At 38.1% G+C, this 13239-nt stretch overlaps 1 protein-coding gene across 1 annotated transcript in view; it reads left to right on the top strand.

The window, feature by feature from the left end:
- The first annotated feature begins 350 nt into the window (after positions 1 to 350).
- Positions 351 to 13239, top strand: part of LOC131959197 (dynein axonemal heavy chain 9-like) — a 252061-nt gene continuing 239172 nt past the window's right edge. Inside the window, exons 1-9 of the mRNA XM_059324311.1 lie at positions 351 to 701; positions 4557 to 4744; positions 4834 to 4992; positions 7796 to 7926; positions 8736 to 8947; positions 10561 to 10794; positions 11578 to 11745; positions 12655 to 12771; positions 12859 to 13009. Coding sequence (XP_059180294.1) covers positions 351 to 701; positions 4557 to 4744; positions 4834 to 4992; positions 7796 to 7926; positions 8736 to 8947; positions 10561 to 10794; positions 11578 to 11745; positions 12655 to 12771; positions 12859 to 13009 — 1711 coding nt within the window. The remainder of the gene's footprint in view (positions 702 to 4556; positions 4745 to 4833; positions 4993 to 7795; positions 7927 to 8735; positions 8948 to 10560; positions 10795 to 11577; positions 11746 to 12654; positions 12772 to 12858; positions 13010 to 13239) is intronic.

Genomic DNA, 13239 nt, shown 5'->3' with positions numbered 1-13239 from the left:
TCGCTAAATTAAAGCATTTTATTTAGGTGGAAATTATTTCCATAATTTTATTTCGTTCTGGGAACAAGTTATTTTTTGGAGTGTACATTTTATCAAATATATTAAGTAAAATAAAATGACAACAAAATAATTTATTACAGTGTGGGTTTGGTGCACCAGGTGTACAGATAGAGGGATGTCCTGGTCCTGGTCCTGGTCCTGGGACAGCTCCAGGTAGCTTATGTCCCCATGGCAACGGCCTGATTGATGCAAACACCGCGTTACCATGGACACCAAGACACAATCACTTCACACACACTCTCCCTGGGACAGAGCAGAGCCAGACCCGGGACACAAGGCGCCCTGCGGACATGGAGGAGTCCCCAGCCGAGGACCGGAGACTGGACTTCATAGCGGACTACGTGCTGCGGACCCTCAGAGTCAAACAGGACAAATGGCTGAAGTGTGTGTCCAGCGAGGACCACAGACAGGTGCTGCAGGAGTTCCTGGACCAGGCGGAGCAGAGGACCCTGGTGGTGTCTCTGAGTCCTGCCGGCCTCCTGCACACCTCCGCCGGCTTCAGCGCCTCCTGCAGGAGCAAGGCGGTCTACTTTGTGAAGCGGAGCGGGACCCCGCTGCGTCCGGAGTCCATGAAGGAGGAGCTGGTCTACGGGGACTTGTCCTACGCTTCGCTGGATCAGTTTTCTGCTCTAGTTGAGGAGGTGAGCAGCGGAGCACACAGTGGTAATGATTAATACATCATGCTGGTTCAGGCTGGAGCAGCAGAGACTCAGAGAGACTGGAGAGCAGGGGGCTCAGACTAGAGTTACCTGGAGGCAGTGTCAAAATGACAGAAAAAAAGACATTAAATCACCAAAAAAGACACAAAATGACAGAAAGAAACTAAATTACTTTTTAAAAAAAAGACATAGAATGACCAAAAAAAGACACAAAATGACTAAAAAAGACACAAAATGACCAAAAAAGACACAAAATGACAGAAAAAAACCTAAGTTACTTTAAAAAAGAAATAAATTGACCAAAAAAAGGACACAAAATCACCAAAAAAGACACAAAATGACAGAAAAAAACCTAAATTACTTTAAAAAAAGACACAAAATGACCAAAAACACACACAAAATGACCAAAAAATGACACAAAATGACTGAAAAAAAAAACGAAATTACTTTTTAAAAAGACATAAAATGACCAAAAAAGGACACAAAATCACCAAAAAAGACACAGAATGACAGAAAAAAACTAAATTACTTTAAAAAAGACATAAAATGACCAAAAAAGACACAAAATTACCAAAATTATTAAAAAAACAAGACACAAAATGACGAAAAAAGACACAAAATGACGAAAAAAGACTCAAAATTATTAAAAAAGACACAAAATTATTAAAAAAAGACAAAATTACCAAAAAAGTAATTAAAGGGACCTTCATTTAGAAGTGTTAGATAATTTATCTTGTTATAAGAATTAATTTCTTATTTTGCGTGTTCAACTTGCTTATTTCTAGATTTAACAATCTTAATTTAAGAAATCTTGTCAAATGAAACTATCTCAAACTAACTATAATTATAGTGAAAATATCCTTCGTTTTCATCTTTGTCAACTTTTTTCATACAGGAAGCCTTGCTAAATATGTTTATTGAGACTGAGATATCTACACGACTATATGAGTCAATAATCTATAAAAAGTTCAGCACTTTACTCCAAACAAAATTCAAAACACCCAAAGCTGCAAGAGTTTAATAGCCTTAAGATGGATCAGACAAAGGAAATAAAGGCAACATTTATTGTGATCTTTTTTAACCTCGCACCCAACAAATACCCCATTACAAAAAAACAAAACTAACAAAAATTTAGACTTATTCTGCACACCAGTCAGTTACAACTCACTCAAGGAAACTGAAGTTCCAGTAGCGTAAACAAACAGTAAAGAAAACAATACACTATTTAAGTAAATAAGTGAAAAATGATCAGATAAATAAATGTAGAGAACTGTATGGAGGATGGATATGAAGAAATAAATATAGAGGAATGTATGGCATTGTGTTTTTTACAGTGGATAAATGACCAAATAATAAGAAGAAACTAAACTAAAACTCAGCATTTTCCAAAAAATAAAAACTAATAAAAACTAGCAAAAATAGGCACAACAAAATTAAAACTAAAACTAACGAAAAATCAAAAACTATTATAACCTGTAATGTAACTGAGTACATTTCCTCCAGTATTGGGCTGTTTTTGTCATTCAGTGTTACTTTAACAACCCACTCTCACTCCGTCTCTCACCCTCTGTTCACTGTGTGAACGCTTCTCATTTGCAAACAGTTTGTGGTGTTGGAGGAGAGTAACAGAGTCATTTATACTGATATAAAGACACATATTTACATGTATTTTTCAGATGTAGTCACCCACATCAGAGCAGAGAAATACAGTGTCACATGTATACTGCCCTACAAAGTCTAACTGCAGTAACTACACAAAGGGTTAAACTGAGGAAAACTTTTTAATGCATTCATGTGTTCAGGTAAAGATCTAAAAAAAAGTGTACAGTAACTAAGGTCACATTCACACAATACTATAATAAAAATACTAAAAGCTTTAAAAACTACAGCTTTAATAAGGGCCTCTCTAAAAGATGGATGGATTGCCTTAAGGCGTCCAACATTTAGCGGTGAATAAATAAAGAAGGCCGTTTAAGCACATTTGCAAATAATTACTTGATCACTTGAGCTTTCGAGGCCCCTGAGGGTCTGTGGCCCCGCTGCTGACACTCAATTTTCCCTGTTCATAATCCTGCTTTACATCTGACAGCTATATTGTTACTTTGGACACAGGAATAAAAATATAATCAGCTTATTAAACATGATACAACATGAGATACTGTGAAGGTTGCGGAGGGCCAGACCAAAACTCTGAACTAAATTTTGCTCAGTTTTGATTTCATTACTTTATACCTAAATGCAGTAAATTACCTGGTTTCGAGCTGCTACTGGTAAGAATACATGATAAGACTGTGTTAATGTGGAAATATAGTGGTAAAAAATAGTAAAAACGTATTATCCTTCTTCTTTTTCATTTATTTTAAACACAACATACATTCAAACCACAAAACCAATATAGAGCATGTATTTTACGCAATAAACCAGCAATTTAATAATTTTATGCAAAAAGGAATAAGTGTTTTTCATAAGGTAACTCAGTGTTTTTTGCATTTCTGTTCATGCGGATGAGGCGTGCTGAAGTATACTGGTGGCGGGAATTGGGTGTGTTTTAAGGCGTGGTCCTTGTTCCTGAACTTAGTTATAAAACTTCATTCCAGGAGCTTCTTTTAGGTTGATTCAGGGACAATGGGAAAAACTGACATTGGGTGGATTTCTGCTGTGAGTCCAAGTTTTTTCAGCTGGAGGTGATCAGGACTCTCCTGCTGCAGATACCTGCCGAGCATTGGCCTCAGACTTGTCACTGCCAGTCATTGCAATGCTCAATGTCTCTCAGGGCTGCACTCTCTGGCTGCCTAGTTTCATGCATATTCCACGCTTTCAGAGACAGTTCTTTCTTATTTTTTATGTTGCCTATTGCTAGATAATAATACTCATTGGCTAAATTTAAATTGGCTGTGTATCAAAAAAGCTGTGTCAAAATAAGTAATTTCATTGGTTACATTTTTGTGTCTTGACCTATCAACACATGGCTCATTTGAATATTCAAATGAGCCATGTGTTGATTTGCATGTGCTCACACCACTTGCTACCACCAGGCTGTCAATCAACCTCTCAGCTACTGAAAGTCTCAAAATGCCAAAAGAAAGACCTCCTTTAACCCGGAATGGGCCAGAGAACACTGTTTTTTTTTTACAAAAAGTAAGAGGGAGTTCAATTTTTTTGTACATTATGTCGAAGCCATGTAGATGTGAGCAGCAAAGGCAAAGCAGCTATCAAGAGACATGCTAGCACTGACTAGCATCGAGCTAATCGGTACAACTCTGTTTAAAACCGGATCATACCAAACAAATATCTTCTTTCGTGTCCCGTGTATGCAAAGTGTCAGAGGTCCAAATAAACTGTTGCATATGCAGTTCGTTAACCGCGAGCTAACATTAGCTAACAGTTAAAGTTGATCACACTAAACTGTGACTTACTGTTTTGAATTACTTCCTGTCGCTAAACGCATGCCGCTTTCAAAATAAGAGCGCAGTGTGTCCACAGAATTTACAAGAAGACTGTCAAAATAAGATGCCTTAAATAAAATATTAATTCTTAAAATATGCAATGATTAAGATCAGTGAGTACGATCAGTGTATATGATGGAATAGTGGCATTAGAATCTATGGGAGCCGGCCAAATTTGGGCTTTTATGGAAAAAAAATTCCCAGCGGGGAATTATTTATTCAGGAAATAAATAATTTTTAAATAGAGTATTATATTCAGCAATTCAATTAGGTTGTTTTAACCTAAGGCTAAGGGAAACGTAACAAACACCCAGTATGCTTTTCGATATTCAGTCTAAATATATTTGGATATGCCTCAAACATTTACTCCATGTCCCCTCTACTCCTGCAGGTTGTGGCTCCTCTGCTGTCCAACAGTAGGAACCACAGTGCGTGGCCCCAGGTCGTGTCTCAGGACGTCCGACGCCACGTCCACTCCCTGAAGACCAACGTGTTCGTGGTGTCGGGACAAGTCCAAGGCAAGACGCTGCTGCCTCTCCCTGCAGGCTCAGAGAGAGTGGAGCAGGAGACAGACAAGAGGTAAACAAACACAGCAGACACTAAGGCTCCTGTCACTGCTAATGTATTCCCACGACTGAGGTGAACGGTTTGCTTGTGAAACTTCTCAGGGGGGAACTAGTGGATAAGAGCATCATCCACTCCTTGGAGTCAGCAGTGATTGAGTGGAGCCATCAGATCCGAGCCGTCCTGAAGAAAGACTCCTCCGAGGCTCTGCTGGAGGGCCGAAACCCCACACCACACACTGAGCTGCTCTTCTGGAGGAACAGGTCAGCACCTTTATGTCTTATTACACACTCTGCACTTGTTCCTGTGCTGTGGTCGTGTCCAGATGCTGAATTGTTTTAGACGTTTGTGCTGAATATTTCACATCCTTCTGTATTGAACACAAAAAAACACACACAAAAACAAAAAAAAATAAAAAAAACACACATAAAACATGAAAAACAAACCAAAAACACACACGAAATTACAAAAAACACACACAAACACACTCAAATCACACCAAAAACACAATAAAAATACAAAGAACACACATGAAACATGAAAAACAAACCAAAAACACACACGAAATAACAAAAAACACATACAAACACACTGAAAACACACCAAAAACACAATAAAATACAAAAAACACATACAAACACACTCAAAACACACCAAAAGCAGAATAAAAATACAGGTCAGCACCTTTATGTGTTATTACACTCTGGAAATCCACTGACGAGCACTTGTTCCTGTGCTGTGGTCGTGTCCAGATGCTGAATTGTTTTAGGCATTTGTGCTGAATATTTCACATCCTTCTGGATTGAACACAAAAAAAAACACACAAAAACAAAAACAAAAATGCAAAAAACACACATAAAACATGAAAAACAAACCAAAAACACACACAAAATTACAAAAAACACATACAAACACACTCAAAACACACCAAAAACATAAAAAAAAATACAAAAAACACATACAAACACACTCAAAACACAAAGAAATTACAAAAAACACAGATAAAACGAATAACTTTATTGACATGTTGCCGTGGATACACTTTGTTCTGCTTCTCTCCTAATGACGGCTCGCCTTGTTAGTGACCTGTCAATCAAAGGTAGCCCCGCCCCAAATCATACGATTCTTTATCTTCTATTTTCTTCTAAATGGGGCCATTATTTACACTATTAACATCAGATTGTCTTGAAGAAGATTTTTTACTAGTGATTGAGACCATAGTGTTGTCCTGAAAAACATTTCTGAGGTAATAAATCAAGTGAGAAGTTTTCTCATTTTGCATTGAAATGAATGGACAAAAATGTTTCTGCAGCCAAACTTAGCGCCCCCTGCTGGAATTTTCCGTAGAATGCAGCTTAAGGCACCACTGTGTCTGGAAGGAGGCTAAGTAATAGAGCTTTTGAAAATTCTCGATTATTGTGGTGGAAAATCTTAGGAGAAAACGAAAGTTTCTAGAAAGACAACCATGTGCAGGATTTATTGACAAGTATCACAAAACAGATACAATATTCAGGATACACAAAAACAGGTACTATAAACTGGTGCTATTATACCAAATGTTTGTGTGTCAGGTCTCTTGCTTTCCTGTTATTGTTCCAAATGGTGCAGTGGGATTTCCTAAATCAGAGCTGCTCATATCTTAATCAAGCAGGAGTTTCCTGTAAAGAGACTGTGACTGTTGGTCAGATTTCTGTGTGTTTATCAAAACATGTTTGATGCATATTTAAACTGCTATATGTCAGATATTTTAATACATTTTCAAATTAATACACATCAATCTCTCCTGAAAGATTCTGAATAAATGCATAAAAGTGAATAATCAGAAACTCAAACCCGACCTGCTGCCACTGCAATGCTGTGGAGCTCTCATGACATGGTTGAGCTCTCAGGACGCTGCTAATAAACGTGAGATTACAGAATCCCGGGGCAAATTCAAAAAAGAACATTTCAATTATGGCAGCATCTGCCCAATGTGTTGATGAGTAGAACGAGACAAAAACAGACTGTCTCCCCTCACTGTTCAGGTCGCCTCCCGCTGCACATTCAGACTCTGCCAAAGTCATTTTCTTATGAGTGTTTATCACTTTGTACATGTGACTACACTCACTTCTAGTGCACCTGGAGGAGAATGCTAAATTAAAGCAGGTTGTTAAAATGCAGAAACCTGGCCACAATGAGCCTTCACGTTTCATTACACTGTGACAATCTGATGCATCAAGATCAGGTGGCAACCTCCTGGTCTGAGCAGGGAGGCAAACCAGGAAGTGCCTTAAGATGGATTCTACCAAAAATCCCAGCAGGGGGCGCTAAGTTTGGCTGCAAAAGCATTTTTGTCCATTCATTTCAATCCATTTTGTCCATTCATTTCAATGCATAATGTGAGAAAATTTCTCACATTATTTATTACCTCAGAATTTTTTTTTTTTAGAACACTATGGTCTCAATCACTAGTAAAAAATCTTCTTCAAGACAATCTGATGTTAATAGTTCTAATAATGGCCCCATTTAGAAGAAAATAGAAGATAAAGAATCGTATGATTTGGGGCGGGGCTACCTTTGATTGACAGGTCACTAACAAGGCGAGCCGTCATCAGGAGAGAAGCAGAACAATGCGTATCCACGGCAACGTGTCAATAAAGTTATATATAACGTTATATAGATATAAAAAAGGATGTTTAGCGGTTTGGTCTCATAACTTTGACCCTTTCACTGTATTTTCACTTAATGACAGTTTATTTGAACGTTTTGTTCAGTAAATGTCTTGTTTTTAGACACACCTTTTTTGCAGTGTGAAAGTTGGTTTTGGACTTTAAAGAGATGTTTGTGTGTGTGTGTGTGTGTGTGAACACCTCTGTTAACTAAAGCCACACAAACGGCCTTTTACTCTCTCTGTAATGTTTAAGGACCAATATTGTTGGTCGAGTGTTTAAAAAGCCTGATGTGTGGACTTTGTCTTGTGTGCAGAGAGAGAAAGTCTGTTTGAGGCTCGACGTGAGGTTGGTTCAGCACAAACCACTGACCTTCTACAAATGAAACCTTTTAACTCTCAATTTCTTTTTTTTCTAGACTTGCAGACCTGGAGTGCATCCACTCCCAGTTAAAATCCTCCAAGGTGCAGAAGATGGCCGTGCTGCTGGAGGCTGTGGAGAGCAGCTACTCCCCCGCTTTTACAGACATGCAACAGGATGTTACTGCAGGTAATCTGCCCTGCAAAGTCTTTAAATGTTAACCAAATGGGTTATATAATAATAATAAACTTTATTTATAGGGCACCTTTCAAAACAAAACGTTACAAACTGCTGAAAAGCAAGTAAAACAAGCATACAAGACAGAAACAAGCACACACAAAAAATGTACACTCAAAAAATCAAAATTTATTTGACCTTTGACCCCAAAAATGTATTTACTGCACACTCTAATTTTGCGGTAAAAATTCTAATAGTAATGCACAAACAGAGTACAATAACTATAATGTTGTTGTCTTCTTTCAGCTTTTATATTTTGTTTTCAGTGAATAAATGTTTTCAATAACTCTATTCAAAGATTTGCATATTTTAGATTCAATATTATAAAGAAATGTTATATTTTAGTCTTTATTAGGGCCACGGGGCTTGTGTCTACTGTTTAAAGTTTAAATGGAGTCTCTAGGTGATATTATGCCAGAGAAGTAGACGTTTAAAAATGCTCGGTGCGATTGCCCCGTGGCCCTAATAAATAAATAAATAAATAAATAAAAGAAAAATCACAATGGCGAGGAATCCAAAAAGGCGAAAACAAGAAAAGATGTGGCAATCGGTGATCAGGGGAGACAATCAGACTTTTTCAAAATAAAACAGGAAATAACAAGACCAGAACACAAATTCATATCTAAAAATAATCAGTAAAAATGACCAATGAGTTTCTTATTTCCATTACCAATTTGTACTTTTATCAAAAATTCTTCCTTGTGCAGTATTTATATGTATTTAGTGCTTGAAGTGACCGTGACCATATGTTCCCTCTGCAGCCTTGGAGGAGTCGAAGGACATCTGCACCTACCTGAGACCTCTGCAGCGTCTCTTTGAGGACCTGGAGAACGCAGAGTTCCCTGATGTCAGAGCTCAGATCGGCCCTTTGATGCACACTGTGTGTCTGGTGTGGGCCAACTCACAACACTACAGCAGCCCAGCGCGCCTCATCGTGCTGCTGCAGGAGACCTGCAACCTCCTCATACAGCAGGTGAGATTCAATCCAAGGAGCTTCTTCTTCTTCTTCTCTGCTTTTATTCTTTGTTCGTAGTCTTTACTGTGGTGTTTGTGAGCTGCATGTGACAGAGATCACCTGTCAGCTCAGAGTGGGTGCTGCTGCTGCTGAGCTTTCTTTTCATGGTTCTTCTCTTAGAGTTTTACTGTTTGTGGGTGGAACTCTTTTCTCTTTATATCTTTCAGCCGTGAATGCTTTAACTTTCATGCTCTGTTGTTCCCGTGTTGAGTTTCTCTTTGGTAGCAACCCTTTGTTTCTGCTGTCAGAATTGAAAAGGGTACCAAACATTCTGTCCCAGGGTTGGACTAACCTGCTGGGCCCATATATACACACACACACACACACACACACACACACACACATATATATATATATATATATATATATATATATCCTGTGGAGTTTAAGTACCCACCATGCACCAGTAGTGCACCACATATATGATATGTAAACAAGCTGAGAAAGCCAGTTAAAGTTCAATCATAGGAGCTTTTACAATGTGCCATTTATGTTTCTAGATCATTTTTTTAATGTGAATTTCTTTCTACAATGAAAACTATTACTATTTTTAATTTACATGCAAAAAGACTGTTTTGTAGTTTCATTATATATTATTATCTCTGCTGTTTTTGTGTGTTTAAATCTCTTCTTAAAACCCACCTCTTCTCGTTGGCTTTTAACACCACGTAGAGTGTTGATTTTATGTTGATTTTATGTTGATTTTATGATTTTATGATTTTTTGTTTTTATTGTATTCATGCATATTTTATTTTGTGCGGGCAGTACATTTTACATTTTATTTTATTTATTTTTATCCCATTTTTAATTTATTGCATCTTACTGATCTATTGTTTACTACATCTCTTTGTATTGTGTTATGTATTTATTGTTTGTGCAGCACTTTGGAAACCTTGTGTTTGCTAAAATTGTGCTATATAAATAAAGGGGATTGGATTGGATTTGTGTGTATAAATGGTAAGAGAAAGGTAATTTTTCGTAGAAACCTGTTTCTTTTGTTTGTATTTTGGGTTCCTGGCAGCTTTACACTTTGTTAATTAAAATAAAATAAAAAATCTGACTGATAGCAAAGTTTGTGTGGAGAAAAAGGAGCCATGCATGTGATGTAAGGACAGACTGAAAGATGCTGAACATATACAGAAGTTAATGCATAGGAAGATGACAAATTTGAACCAAAATCTCCTGGACTTCAGAGGTTTAAATAGGACCATGGCACCACATGAGGCAATACAAAATAAAGCAATAAGCAAAATGTGGAAGTAAAGCATATTGTGGTTTACAAATAATGTCATGCAAGATAAAGAAGCATGTGAAGGTTATGTGAAGAGATTAGAAAAAGTGCAATCCGCATATTCAAAATACACACAATCAGTGACGTCACCTGAGGGCTGTTTCTATCAACGAGGGTCAAGGAAAAGCCTGGTTTATTATGATAAGTCTAGCTAATTTTAGTGAGAGATGCGTCCAACAAAGTGGCTTGTGTGATTCCCCGCTCAGTAACCATGGTAACTAACACACAGGTTTGAGTCATTTTCATGAAGTTAAACCCCTTTTCTGGTACCCAACACCAGGCCCGGGTGTACATAGTCCCAGAAGAGGTTCTGAGAGGAGAAGCTGCAGAGAGTCTCCTGAAGGTCCAGACCAGCCTGGACGTCCTGCAGCTCTTCAGGAGCACTTATGAGGACCGGAGGGCCAACCTGAGCCAGTACCAGAGGAACGGCAGGGTGGTGAGGCCCTGGGACTTCTCTCCACGGCTGGTCTTCTCTGGACTGGACTGCTTCATCAGCCGAGTCAGGACCATTAAGGTGAGGGTGGAAACATTATTAACCACTTAGAGCAGGGGTCTCAAACTCTAATTACCTGGGGGCTGATGGAGGCAGTATCAAAATGACCAAAAAAGACACAAAATGACAGGAAAAACACTAAATTACTTAAACCCCCCCCCCCCCCCCCCAAAAGACACAACATTACTTAAAGACACAAAATTATTTTAAAAAGACACAAAATTACAAAAAAAACAAACACAAAATGACTGAAAAAACACTAAATTACTTAAAAAAGACACAAAATGACCAAAAAGACACAAAATTACTCAAAAAACACAAAATTACTTAAAAAAGACACAAAATGACACAACATTATTTTAAAAAGACACAAAATTACTAAAAAAAGACACAAAATGACAAAAAAGACACAAAATGACTGAAAAAACACTGAGTTGCTTTAAAAAAGACACAAAATTATTTAAAAAAGACACAAATTATTTAACAAAGACACAAAATTATTTAAAGAAGACACAAAATTACCAAAATAAGTAATTAAAGGGACCTTCCACACACAACACGGCAAAGTGCCATTCATATAAAACTCACATTAAACTTTCATATCAAGGTGGGGGCCACAAAATATCGTCACAAGGGCCACAATTGGCCCGCGGGCCGCGAGATTGAGACCCATGACTAAGAAAGTGTCAGATACGTGCTGAATGCCTGCAGTGTTTGATTGAGATGTCAGAGTTAAACCTGTCCTGTGCAGAAGATCAGAGGTTTTGAATGTCCTCTTTATCCAAATGTTTCTTTCTCTAATAGGACGTCCTGCTGACGGCTGTGGACCTGCTGAAGCTGGAAAAGCTGGAGATCGGAGGAGTGAGAGGACGAGTCCTCAGCCAGCAGGTCCAGACGCTCCACCAGCAGTTCATGGACACTTACAAGCTGTTCACAGAGAAACCCTACGACTGTCTGGACCTCAGCAACACGGTACGTGCTGTTAGGATCACAGGGTGTATGACGTCTGTTATCTGTCATGTCTTTTTTTAGGTAATTTAGGTCATTTTGTGTCTTTTTTTTTAAAGTAATTTAGTTTTTCTCTGTCATTTTGTGTCTTTTTTTGTAATGTTGTGTCTTTTTTTGGTAATTTTGTGTCTTTTTGGTAATTTTGTATCTTTTTTGGTAATTTTGTGTCTTTTTGGTAATTTTGTGTCTTTTTTTAAGTAATTTAGTTTTTCTCTGTCATTTTGTGTCTTTTTTTTTAAATTTTGTGTCTTTTTTTGTAATTTTGTGTCTTTTTTTGGTAATTTTGTGTCTTTTTGGTAATTTTGTGTCTTTTTTTAAGTAATTTATTTTTTTCTGTCATTTTGTGTCTAATTTTTTTTAGTAATTTAGTGTCTTTTTTAAGTAATTTAGTGTTTTTTCAGTCATTTTGTGTCTTTTTTTGTCATTTTGTCTTTTTTAAGTAATTTCGTTTTTTCTGTCATTTTGTGTCTTTTTTAAGTAATTTCGTTTTTCTCTGTCATTTTGTGTCTTTTTTGTCATTTGTGTCTTTTTAAGTAATTTAGGTTTTTTTTGGGTCATTTTGTGTCTTTTTTGGTCATTTTGATACTGCCTCCAGCGGCCCCCAGGTAATTTGAGTTTGAGACCCCTGCTGTACATGCTCTTTTTCACAGCCTGGTCACTCTAGCGCCTGTGGAGCAAACTGTGTCTCTGCCATAATGAAATGACATTTTTCTCCAGTGTCACTCAGTTGCTTAAGCAAAAAGGTTCCCGAGTTAAAGCAAGAAAAGCAATTTACTCTGCGTGTAAGAACCAGTGACTCGGTGGGATGAGAAAAGAAATGTGCTGTGCTGGCTTTGCGTTAGCGTGCACTTAGCTGAGCTCTCCTCCCTGCAGGAGTACGAAGAAGATGTGAGGGAGTTCAGACTGAAGGTGGACGACACAGATCGACGACTCGGCGCCATCTTCTGTCAGGCCTTTGAGGACGCCGCTGGACTGGAGCACGCCTTCAAGGTCTGAGGACTTCCTGTCTCAGTGATTCTCTCTATCTCTATCACACAGTCACACATGTTTATTGGCATGTTTATCTGACATCTGCAGGTTCTGGAGATGTTTGGCAGTCTGCTGGAGCGCCCCCTAGTGGCCACAGATGCTCTGGACAGATACCCGCTTCTGGTCTCCATGTTTGACAAAGAGCTGGACTCCTGTAAGAAACTCTACAACAGACACGTCCAAGCAGCAGAGGAGCTGGGTGAGAGACACAAACTTTTATTATTTATTTAGAAATAAAAGTAGTGTTGGGACCACGAAGCCTCGTGAAGCATTTGCTTTATTTACGGAGCCCAAGAGGTGGCGCTGTTTGTTCAACAAAGGGCTGAAAACACACTCAATATTTAAAGCAGGGGTGTCAAATGCAAAATACCCCAGGGCCGCTGGAGGCAGCATCAAAATGACCAAAAAAAGACACAAAATTACAAAAAA

Source organism: Centropristis striata, chromosome 21, assembly GCF_030273125.1.
Source record: "Centropristis striata isolate RG_2023a ecotype Rhode Island chromosome 21, C.striata_1.0, whole genome shotgun sequence".
Classification (NCBI taxonomy): domain Eukaryota; kingdom Metazoa; phylum Chordata; class Actinopteri; order Perciformes; family Serranidae; genus Centropristis; species Centropristis striata.
This window is presented reverse-complemented; position numbering and strand designations above follow the sequence as displayed.